At 37.0% G+C, this 14,608-nt stretch overlaps 1 protein-coding gene across 1 annotated transcript; it reads right to left on the bottom strand.

The window, feature by feature from the left end:
* Positions 1-562: 562 nt before the first annotated feature.
* Positions 563-14,419, bottom strand: dcdc2c (doublecortin domain containing 2C; the record flags this gene model as incomplete). Its single annotated transcript, XM_081394318.1, is given in 11 exon segments — positions 563-900; positions 991-1,091; positions 3,314-3,410; positions 3,516-3,658; positions 6,429-6,562; positions 10,327-10,473; positions 10,545-10,666; positions 10,668-10,677; positions 10,921-10,997; positions 13,215-13,260; positions 14,136-14,419. Coding segments are annotated over 11 exon segments (1,353 nt in total). The 3' UTR covers positions 563-708.
* Between the last annotated feature and the right edge of the window lie 189 nt (positions 14,420-14,608).

Below are 14,608 nucleotides of genomic sequence, written 5' to 3'. Positions count from 1 at the left end.
ATTAAATGGAATGCTGCATGTTATTGATTGTTTAAATAAGACTCGATATCTTCCTGTTTCAAAGCACTGTGAAATTGCATGGCATTGTAATATTCCAAAGCATTGTTGTGTCTGTTCATCAATGTTATGAGATTAACACTTTAACGAGTCAAGGACTATTGGCCACAGTAACTGCTGTATCTAAATGGACTCATTTTATGGGGTTAGAACACAGACAAAAAAAAAAAGCAAATCACTACCTCTGTCATCGTGACCACATCTACTGTGTGAACAGAACGGAGAGTGGAATAAGATAGACTTATGCTGTGTTCCATTCATAGTCGATGTGGGCTATTCCTATTAAAGCCATGACCTAGCTAACAGGGAATGGTCTCAGAACATTGGTTATTGTTCTGGCAAGATTTTCCTCAAAATTATGAACAAACATTCTTCCAGTAACGTTAACAGAACATTCGTTCAATGTTAACTGGTCTTTAATAATGCTCCACGAGTCATGAGCTCCATACCTTTGGTTCTGGTTGATCTAATGACTCGTCCCTGCACTCTCCCTGGCTGTTGAGTTGGAGGTCTCCTTCTGACTCCTTCATACTTAAGGTATGTTCTGAGATCTATTGATGGGCATTGAGGTAGGTTTACTAAAGTACCTTCTTAGAGACTGGTCAAAGCACAATAAAGAAGACTAAAAGTTAGAACAGGCTGATCTGACATTCAGATCCTATGCTGAGAAGGCATTGCGTAAACTAAATTGTCTTTGACCTTGTTGGTTTTGGAAGGGTATGACCTTGGTGTAGCAGTTGAATTTGGATGGGTTGGGAAGTTTTTGGCAGGGCTGTCACCACCACTTTCTGGTCGGGGGTCTTCGTAAGAGTTTTGTTCCTCCTCAACTTCTTTTACTTCCATCTGTGGGAGAAGAAAGTATTCAGCTTTTTTATTGCTGCATCCTAGTTTTGGTATTCAATAAGTATATTGTATATTGGTTGTCATCTTCACCTGTTCTATGGGAAGATCCACCTTCATATTTTCATCTTCAAGGACTTCAGATGCTATTACTGCCTCCATCATTTTGTTGGTGGCTCTGAAGACACTTTTTTCTGGAGAGGGCGATAAATCCTGATTACATGCTGATCATATGTTGGATGCATCCATCTTTATAAACAACATATGCAACCGTATGCACTGTAAATTGAAGCAAATTTTTTGAAGTTTGAATAAAACAAAGATTATTGGAGTACATTTTACAAGAAAATACTTGTCTTTCTAATAATTTCATGTTTAATTTAAGTTTAGTTTAAGTTACTTGCTGTTTCTTCAAAAAAAAATGATTAGCTGTCTGAGTGAAAATTGTTCAAAATCCTGTATGACAGAAACCATTTATAATCGAAAGATTAGAGACAGCAGCAAAAAGCAGGATCAGGTTGATCCATTAGAAAGAACCTTGAGACACTGTTTCCACAACTGAGTTTCACTGTTCACAGCGCACATAACAAAATGACATTGTAAATGGCCAGGCTGTTGGGGCTAACTACAAATCAATTAATGTTTGTTACAAAAACGATCAATATCTTCTCTCAAAAAGCAGAAGATTAACACAGACAAAGAAAAAAACCTGTCTATAGATGGACCGTCTTGTTTCGGCAGACAAGACATGAGGGTTCAAGTGATAAACACTCTTCAGCATTACCCAAAACACTTCGCATCAAATCAAGTTCGTCTGAGCTCAGCACTTCACAAAGCATTTAATGGGCTTTCTTGATCCTGAGATGCAAACTGCATTGGCTGGTGCCTTTGATATTCAAAGGTAAGACAATCTTGGCTAATGATAGGCTGACAGCAGATGCACTCCTCCTCCAGTAGGTGATGGGAATGGCACTCGCAGTCATGGCATGTTTGATTACCCCTCTGCAGTGATTGATGTAGTTAAAGGAGCTTTCTTGTTTTATTTTTTTTCGTTTCTGCCATTAGGAATGGCATTATGTGGATCTTCTGCCCCATGGGACATGATCAAGTGTCCAGAGTAGGTATGAGCCTTCATCGGGGGGCTTTTATAAGCATGGCTGCAGACATACCGTCCGAGGCTAATGCGAGATCTGCATGAGTGAGGGAAACTCAACTCCATCACAAGGACTGCTGGCTCGGCTCTTACGAGTAAAGTGATGGCAGCTCCGGAGCGCCTGCAATTATTCACTGAATGATCTCATGGCATGTAAAAGACACAATGCACTTGCTCAGTCAAAGTCTTGTTTTCACGCAGTTTACAAAAGTGTCATGCTCATTCACATGCACCCCCTCATATTTGTGAACCAAATGGATTTTGAATAGAACAAAAAAATTTTTTATAAAACAACAAATAAGAAAAAATATATATACTTTAAATATATACCTTTTGATTGAAAAAAAAATAAAGATTAACAATTATTTAAATAAATTATTTAAGTGATTAAATTACAAATTATATTATATTATAAAAAGTCTCTTATGCTCACACAGCTGCATTTATTTGATAAAATATGTCATATATATATATATATATATATATATATATATATTAAAATGTAATTTATTGAAAAAATATGAATTACTTTAAACATATTGTATACTTTATTATGCAACACACTATCACTAAACAAATAAAGGAAGCCAAATAATAATTACAATATAAGTCTCTATATGCAACAGAGTGAGAGAGACTTGGTGAATGAAAGCAAAAGAACAGAAACCAATATAGAGAAAAATTCTGAGAGAATGAGAGAGAGATTTCTAATGAATAACTTATGAACATTTTGATTACCTATCAGAAAAAAATGGAAACATTTTGTTTTCCCAGCCAGAGCTAACAAGGCACTTGCATACATTTTAAACAAAATGGCCTGATTGAATTTATCTATGATTTAAAGCCCTTTGCAGCATTTGAATCTATGCTGAGCTTTAATATTCCTCTCACAGGATGGCATTCTATCCAAGAATGAGAGCGTATTTCCCTAATGTAGGTGGGCTTTAGAGAACAGCCTGTCAATTCAAAGCAATTTGTGGCGCACACACGCCTGCGCTCGCTGTATTGCGCCGCACACATGCAAGAGTACAAGATCCCTCTTTTTTGCCACTCTCTCTCATTCCCTTAATCATAAATGCATCACAATCACACAGCAGAGATGGTAAAGAGAAAGATGGAGAGAAGGGAGGAGAAAATAACACTTCTACAAAAACAACAGCCACAGCGCCTATCAGCAATTATGTAAAACGCCTGTATCTGGCGAAGGAAGTGCAGGGAAATGAAACTCCAGGGAGACCGAAGGAAACGACTTGCCACACTCACCCGGCGTAGCGAAGAGATCTGGGATTTTCGAGCCCTGCCCGGGCAGTTTGGCGTAAAAAACGACGGAGCCGGCTATGTCCACTCCTTGTTTTGCGAACTAAGGGTAGAAAGCAATCTTCTTTCAGACCATACATGGCTTTGATTTGATCTGATGCTTAAAGTGTGTCTACAACCCTCTGATAACAAGAAACAACTGTGTTACGAGCACAGCTCGTTCTTCCTCTTTTACTCTCTTTTTCACATTTTCCATTGACCTCAATTTTTCATGAGCTGATATGCTTTGTAGCTCCCCAGCGACCGGCACGGTATTGAATTCATCTGGTTCCAATACATCCCATGCACAACCTATCAATCACCAGAGAGCACAGCAAACTAATCATTTATTGATGAAACAGGGCAGCCATGAATTTCTAACTGCGATAGTCTTATTTATCAAGCCAGATCAAACAATGAGGATCCAAACAAGCTTTAAAAAAGAAACTTGAGGGGGAATAACTTATTCTTCAGCAGACAGCAGACAGTTATTGATGATGAAAAAAGAAGACTGGGGCACTGGAGACACAGAGAGAGACAGAACAGTGGGAAGAGGGGTTTAGAGTGATGCTTTGACAGCAGGATGCATGTCTGAATTAATACTCCCACAAAAGGTAATTTTCTTCCAGCAGGCAGTGCATACCGGATCTACCATTGGGAGCAAGGTGAGCCATTTCTGGCACAGTGAGGGAAAGAGAAGGCTTAATACATTTTTCTCCTGCTCTTGCCACTGTTAGTTGGCTCCATAGAGAGGCAGCATGGGGGTACTTCACTGATCTCCGTCTTCCACTGCTACACACTTCGGGCAATGGTGTTTGCAAGCCCACTAACATGGGGCCAGGGGAATAGCTGAATATTTGTTCTATACACTTGCTTTTTTAAAGTAAACTCTGCCTGACATCCTTTTGAATTTGAACAGCTGTTGGTGGGCAAAGGAGACATAGCACTGGCAAAAGTTCTGCTGCAAGTCAGAATTCATTCAGAATTCAAGTTCATCAATGAAACTTTCAGGATGAACGTGCGGAATTCACAATCTGAAAGCTTTGGGGAAAAAAATGATATAAACTCAAGAGGTTGTTGTGAAAAATAAGATATAAAACTATATTACTGACAGCAAGTGAGTTTTTGAAGAGTTCAAGGTCAATTTTCATTTAATCCCAGCTTCAGACAGCCTCCCAACGGACCATCTGATTCATGTTGAACAAAACTGCCAACACCACTCAAAAACTGGCAGTTCCAATCTGATTGGCTGGCTACGCAATTTTACTATTCCGTTGAGGTTCACAAGTCCGCCTGGAAACAAAGACATGTTTGGAAGGTGCTGGGTTAATACAATGGGTGCTTTTGCAGAAGAAATGACTGGATTTGCCTGGATGTGATGCCAGGTTTATGCCATCCAATCTTTGGAAAACATACTCAAGAGTTTTGTTTGAAGTACTCAGTGGAAGATAAACCAGATACTCAAGAGCAGAACTGTATATTGTGCTTTGTATTTATTTTTAATGGACACAAGTTTCAAAGTCCTTAGAAGTTTTTTGTATAGCAGTTTGCAGACTTACAGTGCGGTATAATTTTTTTAATTAATGAGTTTCTATCTATTATTGTGCCATCTATGGTCTCTATTTAACATAAAACCACATCTAAAAAGCATGAAAAAACTAAATAAACTGTGGTTGGTCACTTTACATGATAGTCTGACTGACTCTTCACATCTCAGAACGCGTTTCTGCTTTGAGACGAGGGCAGTGGAATGGGGAAAAAATGCAAGGTCTCGAGACGCGTTTTTGAAAAGTTGAACTGATTTTAACTTGAGCACCGCGTTTTTAGAACGCGTGCCATCCGCGAGACACTGCAAAAGACACAAGACGCGAGCGCAACGTTTATACGTGTCCATCCAGCGCGTTTACATAGAAAAACAATGGAAAAGTAGCGCACTGGAATGGAACAACGCATTCTGTGGGAACGGACAGCTAAGTGCGATTCTTGACCAGACTAATGCTGCCTTCACACGCCATCAAAGTTTATTTTAATTTCTCAAGTCGTAATCACGAGTTTTTCACGTTCAGGTGCTTTGTTGTTGGAAAGAATATGAATCATGGTGGCAGAACCATAGCTAGCGTATCTGGTGCAGTTTGTGGCTGCGCTAGATAGCCATTTTGCAGACAATTCTTGAATTTCGGTCCAATAAATGCAGTATTTAATGTGCGCCAAATGGATATTTGTATACGTAAATATACATGACTGTAACGCCAAGAAATCAATGCAGATGTTGTGTTCTCTCCTCCATGTTTAAGGTTTATTGCCCATCCTTACTTGGAAACTTGGTAATCAAAATTATCTCAGAGTTACCCAGTCATAAATATGACTTGAGAGGCCGATCATGTCCAATTTCTAGCTAGGAAACTTGCATTTATGATAATTGTGATGCACATGACGGAAGTCAGACAAAAGTTTGGCTAAAGCCGGTTGCACACTGTATGATTTATAATAGTCCTTTAAGACTTTTTCTTGTCAGACTGTCGACGAACATGTCAAACTAGCGATCAAAGACTTCAGCTTTTGGCCTTGGAATCTTTTAGGATTCTCAAAATTTGTCTCAGATGGCCAAATCGTGGCCAAAATCGTAAGTGAGATTAAAGTAAGGGCATTTAAAGGTGGAAAGTCTCAGTTCAGTTTGTAAGGTTAAAAGTATGTAAAGCCAATATTGTACATTTGATAGACAAACAAGACTAATCTAAGGCCCATTTTAATCATTTTAAACAGGACGACACCAAAACCAGGAGTAAACAGGGTTCAAAACGGTTTGATACATCTGCATGAAAGTATTAGGTATAAAAAGCAAAAAGTCTCAGGTGACCACTTGTGATGGGATCTGCTGATACGGATCTTGATACCAGGCTTACACAAGGCTTACACAAGAACAGGTCATAGTTTCCTTTATACTAACTGAATCATGAAAGTACAGCATGGGGGATGGTACCTTCAATCCAGAGCTATGTTAAAATGACTCTGAAGCCAGGCGTGGAAGACCCCCTGATGTTTCAGCGAAACACTCCCCCTGCCTGCGTAGGACAGGCCTGACAGAGAGCAGCTGGATGGGTGTCTCCACCAATCCCCTTGAGAAAGCAATGTTTCTTCAAAACAGGAAGCCTCCGCAGGGACAGCAGCGGGTCTGACTTGAGCAAGTCTTCGGAGATATGAGGAGACAGCTTCGCCCTGCAGTGCCACAGAAAGGGACTGGGACAGCTTTACTGCCTCTGCATGTCACAGTCACGAATATGTGGCCGCTAGTACAAGGGGGTGTGATCATCTCGGTCGCTGTTGCACTTTTCCACCCATGTCAACTTTGCTGACACCTAGCTCAACATCTGTTAGGCCAGTTGGAGAATAAACACCAAATGCTGTGCTACTGCTTTCATCTGCCGGTGCAGTGCCAGCTCTGTCACATGGAGAAAAAACCCCAACAGAGATTTCTAATAATACACAGGCCCCTCCATGCTGTTTACATGACAATAAAATATAGGCTTAAATATATTGTATCGACTGCTTAAAAATGAGACATTCTTCCGGTGTTCAATTTCATAATCAAAATATTTATGTTGGAATGACATCATAGGATAATGTAAGCAGCCAGACGGATAAAGAAAGGTGTTTTGGTAGAGGTGGTTGATGGAGACCAAAGATGAGTCTTTGTCTCCCTCATGTGGAAAATACAAGATCTGTAGAGAGGATGCTATCAAGAGGAAATATCACGTTTTGTATTAAAAGAAAGCATGCAGAACTTGCTATGCATTTATGGAATTTCGTTTTCTTCTTTTTTTTACAAAGATCTTTTCATAAACTTTACATGCTTTTTAGTATAAAATATTACAACTTTTTCATTTTATATTTATATAATTATGTATATACGCTACCTTTCAATGTTTTAATGTCTCTTATGTTTCCCGAGGCTGCATTTATTTGACTGATTACAATTACTGGAACCAGATGAGATTTTTTTTAAGGATTATTTTATGAATAGAAAGCTCTAAAAAACAGCATTCATTTGAAATTTAATTTGTTTTCTATTTTAATATACATTTTAGAATGTTATTTATTCCTGTGAGACTTCAGTGTCACATGATCCTCCAGAAATCATTCTAATATGCTGATTTGGTGCTCCAGTAACATTTTTTATTATTAGTATTATTATTATCAATGGTGAAAACATTTTTGTGGAAACAAATGATACCATTCAAACATTTGTGGTAAGATTAAAAAAGAGATATTAATAGTTTAATTCATCGAGGATGCATTAAATTGATCAAAAGTGACAGTGAAGACATTTATAATGCTACAAATAATTAATATTTAATAAATGCTTTTATAAATTGAAAAAATAAAATGTAATAAATGCTGTTCATTAAACTTTCTATTCATCAAAGAATCCTGAAAAAAGTATCACCATTTCCACAAAAACATTAAGCAGCAAAACTGTTTTCAGTATTAATAATAATAATAAATGTTACTTGAGCACCAAATCGGCATATTGTGATTTCTGAAGGATAACGTGACACTGAAGACTGGAGAAATGATGCTGAAAATTCAGCTTTCACATCACAGGAATAAATTACATTTTAAAATATATTCAAATAGAAACCAGTTATTTTAATTTGAAATAACATTTCACAATATTACTGTTTTTACTGTATTTTTGATTAAATAAATGCAGCCTTGGTGAGCGTAAGAGACTTCTTTTCAAGAAAATAGTAATGTTTCCAAACTTTTGGACAGGTTCTGTATATTTTAATTGTTATTAAAAATGTTTTGTAAAGAAATTTAAACAATAAAATATAAAATACAATTTTTTCAAACATGCAAACATAAGACGCTAGATTTAAATCCACCCAAGATCTAAATGTTCTTAAGATCATGAGAAACAAATTAAATAAAATGCATCAAATCATTTATCTGGTAGTGTTTGAATTACTATTACATTCTCTGAAGGGAAAACTAATAAGTATTAAATTGTTTGTTTTCCTCTCAACAAATACAGATTACGGGTAAATGTAAACAGATTATGGAACAACACCTTGGAATGTAATGACACTTTGATGAGACTTTGATTGCCATTCCATCTTCATTGTATCAAAGATAATTGGCCACTTTCTTCAAATTATTTCCTCCACTCAATGAAGCTGATGAAGCATGAGAAATCAATTAGACAAGTTTTTTCCCTTCTAACATCAACAGGCAAACAGTTTGCTGTCATTTCTCTTATTCACAATAACCAGATGTCTCAAACTTTACTTTGGAGAGCTCCGGGTCCCAGTCCACTAAGTGTGTATTTTTTCTCCATCACTTATTTGCCAGGTCTGGCTCTTATTGTAGTCTGGACCATCCCAAAAGCATCAAGTCAACACGCACACTATCACAAAACAATTTATCCTCATTCTGTGGGTACAGGGGAGGGTTTCAGCGCCTTCCCCCGGTGAGGGAATTCGGCTCTCACTTGATCAAGTAACACAAACTCTGAGCGTTGGGACAGTTTGAAAAAGGAGAGGTGAGAAGAATTCAATACCTCCTACAGACAGTGATTGATGAGGGGAATGTACCCGAACCCAACTCGCACGGACACAGATCAGCCTGATTGGAGACATGGAGATCCTGTGACGGTAACATTTTTCTCAAGTATCTGATCCTCAGAACTAATGAACAGTGGTCAATTTATATCTGGTCCGAATTGAAATTTTCTCACTAACTGGGTTCAGTCAGAGTGGAAAGAGATGGGTGATCATCAAGATTGGTGTGTTGTAAACTAGTTCAGGACATTAGCTTGGTTCTATATTTAATCTCCATATAACTGTTTAAGACAGCAAATAATACTAATGTGGAAGTCTACTAATGTGGCAAAAACACACACTCGTTTTCCCTGTGTTCACCCCTGCCTTCTGAAGAATGAGCCTTTTAGACACTGACAGGCAAAATCAATGCCAGCGTTTTCATTAGATATTTAAATAATATAACATCACACCCATACCATAATATGTGTATTTTATCTATGAAACAGTTTGATAATATTATTTCATTATCCTTACCAAAGTTCTGTCTTGGTTTCCTTTTTTTAGCACTGGAAGAATGCCATTGTTGATCCTAAAAAAAAAAAATGGGGAAATGGTCACTTAAAGAAATAGTTTTTATAAAAAAAATCTCATCCTCTGGTTGTTCCACACCTGTTTGCTTTCTTTGTTTCAAACAGAATTCTGTTTTATCATGTCAGTTCTGGCATTTTTTATTAATTCTATGGTTTATTAGTGCAATTTAAACTATGTATTTTTAATGTTAACTTAATTAGCAATTTACAAATAATTGTACTTTATCTCTAGATTCTAGATTTATTGTCTTTTTTCTATTTAATATAACCTACCATTCAAGTTTGGGGTCAGTAAGATTTTTTTTTAAAGAATAAAATACTTTTATTCAGCAAAAGTGAGAGTGTTACAAATTATTTTTATTGCAAATCAATATAGTTCTTTTGAACTTTCTATTCATCAACGAATAATGAAAAAATTTTAGTTTCCAAAAAAAAATAAAAAATCATGGTCATGTGACACTGAAGACTGGAGTAATGATGCTGAAAATTCAAAATGCATTTTAAAATATATTAAAATTCCAATTTCACGACATTAATGTTTTTACTGTATTTTTGATCAAATAAATGCAGCCTTTGTGAGCGAGTGACTTCTATCAAAAACATTACAAAATCTTCCCAGCTCCAGCCTCATTTCTTCACATTTCTGCATAGAATCAATCACATGGCTTCAGAAGTGGACTATTTTCCATAGTTTTTCTCCTTTTGTACTCCACGGAAGAAAGAAAGTCAAACAGGTTATGAACATCAAAAGGTGACCAAATGATTGCAAATTGAACTACAAGAAAGTGCACTAAAAGGGCATTATCTTGATAATATTGCAATTATCTTGTCTTATAATCTTCCTTACACATCAGTGAGGCTGTGAATTACTCCTTTGCATGGAACCAGATGATAAGGCAAAGACCTGAACCTCTCTGCCCCTACAGCAACATAACAGCGGTTGTTCTTCAGCTCATACGCTCCACGTAAAGGCTTCCCATTCAGCATGCACAACCTGAAAGGATTGAAACCGCTCAACGTTCTCTTTCATTTTACACATGTACATTTCATGAATGAAGCACATACCTGCGCACAGCTCCAGTGCGAAGGTGAACTTTCTCGGTCACCATGGCCAATACGTTTTCCCAGCTGGCGAGCGTGTGTTTTGGAATCAGCACCCGTGCTGGAGGAACCAAGATATCTCCATTGGGTAAAAACACTACAGAAAAATACAACCAGATTTGGAACTCACTCCACACATTTGTGCTTCACTGATAATTAACAACATTTGAGAAAATGAGATGCCATTAGACATAAATAATGAAATAAAGCAGAGAACATTGGTCTGATTTTATACCGTTAGACAGTATTATAGACCGTTCTAAAGAATTAGACTTTGCCTATTGCCTAAGGGTTTGCCATTGAAGACTTCCAATAGGGACACATTAAAAGCAGGGCTCACTTGATGGTGCACGACTCATTACTGATTCTCTTCCATCGAGCTGGGACAATTATTCTGCTGTGAACTACAGGTTGGATCTGCAGTGGAGACAAATGAACAGGACCCCGCTGAGCATCACTGACAATAACTGTTCCACTACTCATTTAGGGCACTTACACATCTGGTTTTCTTCAATTAAATGCTATGTTGGTTGTTGTGCAGACGGAAACAAGGAGCTAAAAGGGTGACAGACAGTGACATATAGTGCCATAACCTCAAGCAAAGTCACTCTAAGTGGGTATTTTTATGATTATTGCTCTATTATGGTCCACTGCATTTTGGTCTCTGAGGAAGGTTGTAAAAACTATTAGCTTAATAAGTCACTTCAAATTGTCCAAACTTTGAATAGCACCAAGTCTGCGTCTTCTTGAACCCTATTCAAAACTGCTGAGTGTCTTAACTGTTTTTATGCCTGAGACCTCTGTGATGAACATGTAAAAATCATCCATTTGGATTATACAGTTTTAACTAATAAACTCAATGTGATGTATATTTGTCAGTCATATAGAAAAGAAACAGGACAGATTTCTGCACTCAAAAAAATCATGGCATAGTTTATTATTAACTATTTGCATCTATTTGATTTTACTTAAATAATCATATTTTAAAATGCATTTACTCAAATAGCTCAAAATCAGTATAAACCATTGAATCTTTTAGTGGCCGTTCACACGACATCGTGTAAAACTTTTTATGCTTTTTAGCCGTTCATTTACATGACAACTGCGTTTCGGGGGCTTGAAAACGCAAGGGTTTCAAAGTGCTAGTTTTAAAAAACTACACAATTATTGTCCGTAAACTACAAAATAATTGTGAAAACGGTGACGTCGTGCACATACCCGAGACGCGAGAAAAGGAAAAGAGGATGCACATGCACAAATAAGAAATGAGAAGCACCCCATGTGTTCAGTCTATCGGCGCATAGTTTCTTTACAAAGTGACATCGCCAACTACTGGCCTGGCAGCAGAATACAGCGTTTTTAGTCATTTTCGTGGATTTGTGTGAATAGGGATCGTTTTGACAATGTTGCTGACTGTATGCGAAAAATACAAAGGAAAAACTTTTTAGTTTTTAGTTGTCGTGTAAGCACCCTAAAATGTAAAAACGTTTCATTTGTTTTGGTCGTTCATTTACACGACAACGGCATTTTGGGGGCCTGAAAACGCAAACTTGTGAAAACAGCTTTCAAAGTACATAATACAGTGTTTTTAGTCATTTTTGCGGCTCGGTGTGAACTGGGATTGTTTTGACAATGTTCTCATCCGTACACAAAAAATGCAATGAAAAACGTTCCCGTTTTTAGTACATTGATTTTGTGTAAACGCATATACTATTTTGGTATCATGGTGCTTATACTGTACTATGCTACTGTTCATTATAGTACACCTTCCTGCAGAGTTTTGCTCCAACTTCAACGAAAAGCACCTGAACCAGGGTTTGTATGAAAATTACATGCAGGTGTATGAGCAGGAAATGAAAATTGCAGGAAGACAGAACTCCAGAGCAGGTCTGAGCACACTTGTGCTAAATTGTGGCATTGGTAATTATCCAACAGATAAATTGTTCAACAGCTGTAACCACTTTTCATTAATACATCATATAAATAGTCACTGCATTTAGCATAGGAGTATAGGAGTGAAAAGAACAATTTGTTTCTTTACTTCAAAAAACCTGTGAGGCACATTTATTGAGCGAATAAATATTGTAAGCAAAGCGAAGCAAAGATAGCTTGTAGAAACGGAAAGGAAGCAATTTGGAATATGACATTACTGTATACATTAGAAAATTAAAAGAAATCCGTGGGGAGAGCTTAAGTAGCACAAATCATTTGCAAAGAACATGTAGTGAATGTTGACTAAATCATTTTCTAAAATAATTGTATGAGCAGTCAGAAAACTAAGCCTGCCCCACACATAGGCTCATCCCAGAAACAGCTGACTCAAATGGAGATATCAACACACGTTCACTTTATGGTTTTCAGCAACAAAAGGCATGAAATCAGTCATCCGCTACAGTCTGGAGAAACCTTGCAGTGATATTCTGTCTGAGAGATGTAGCAGAGTCAATAATGATGTAGAACTGCAGTAATGATCATACTGCAAAAATGTTATGATTTGCCTCAGATATTTGCTTTCCCTTTACCGTTCTGATTTATTTACTCAGACAAACTCACTGAAAAGAAAAATGATTTAGATTATATTTTAAATATAGTATGATAAAATGCTATGAACACTGTAGCTTCCAAGACTCTTACCGGTTCACTTTTCTTTTTTGACGGTTTCTGTGGTATGTGATGATAGCTATAAAATAATAAAGAAGAGAGAAAGTATATAGTTAACATAATAAAAAAACATAATATTGTTAATATAAATATAATATATCAAGTACTTAAAAAGTAATATTATTTCCATGCTTTGAAATGTAATTTAATAACAAAGTAAATGTATGTGTAAGGCACTATTACACTATTACAAATTACACAAGAAAGTACATCTGATAGAAAAAAAGTTCATCCATTTAGAAACTAAAATAAGTCACTAAAATAAGCATTATATTTCCAGGTTTAAGGCTGTTGTAAAATTCCACATTTTTCGATACGAGGAAGCTGTACAATCAGGGAAAGCTTCATGAGGATTGCAATAAATCACATGCTTTATTGAAAACAATAGCCTTGATACAAGGTTTTATTGGAAGTTATGCTGTGTACCCTATACATGCATAAACCCAAACTAGGGCCATCGGTCCAAAGTCGGCCTGTCATGATTTTGATTTGGCCCACCATACTAAGATAAAAAAATAAAAAAATAAGCTTATTGGCCTATATGTTAAGCCAATGTCTTAATTTAGTCTCTCTCTCTCTCTCTCTCTTTATATAAATCTGAAACTCATCTGTACAAGTGACTAGTTTTTTATTCAAAACCAGATTTTCACTGAAAGATGATGCTTCTCTGTTGGAAAAGACCGTATTACTGTATAAACCCTGTATTAAACTGCTAAAATTATCATTTAATTCATAGTTTAATGACAATTATTTATATTGGCCAACAGATTCAAAACCTAAAAGTAATTTAACCCCAAACCACATCAGTTTGCTTACTCTGTAGGCTAATAGTTTTCCGTACTTATTCTACAGTATAATAATTGCGCCATTACCATGTGAATAAAGTGAACTTACTCCAGTTGTTTCAGTCTCTCTGCTCCGGCTGCCACATATCTCTCTCCGTGCACCAGCTGCTCCAGACCCAACACCCTGTGACCCTTGTTAGGGGTGTAAATGTTTCGCACTGCCCCAAATGGAGCGGTGATGCCTCGTGTGACAGTGTTCAGAAAGCTGTCAAAAGTGAAAGATTGGCGTTGACTGATGACAAACCTTCGGCCGGGGTAAAAAGCATCTCCGTTCCGGAACACAGTAACCGTTTTGGTTGGCGGAAGCTGTGAATAAAGCCCGCGACCAGACATTATATGAACCAAACCAATCCTGCTGTAACCCACGAGGAGGTGCTGAAAATAACCAGTTGTAAAAAAAAATATTATTTTTTTGTTTTCGTGTTCTTGAGTCAGTAGATGTTGTTTTGACGAGATTTAAAAAATGCCAAAACGCAAGAAATGGCAAGTATTGACTCCTCAATTCCCTTTCAAACTAAAAGG

Source organism: Scardinius erythrophthalmus, assembly GCF_964197995.2.
Source record: "Scardinius erythrophthalmus genome assembly, chromosome: 19".
Lineage (NCBI taxonomy): Eukaryota > Metazoa > Chordata > Actinopteri > Cypriniformes > Leuciscidae > Scardinius > Scardinius erythrophthalmus.
Note: the sequence above shows the minus strand (reverse complement) of the source record. Positions and strands in the feature narration are given on the sequence as shown.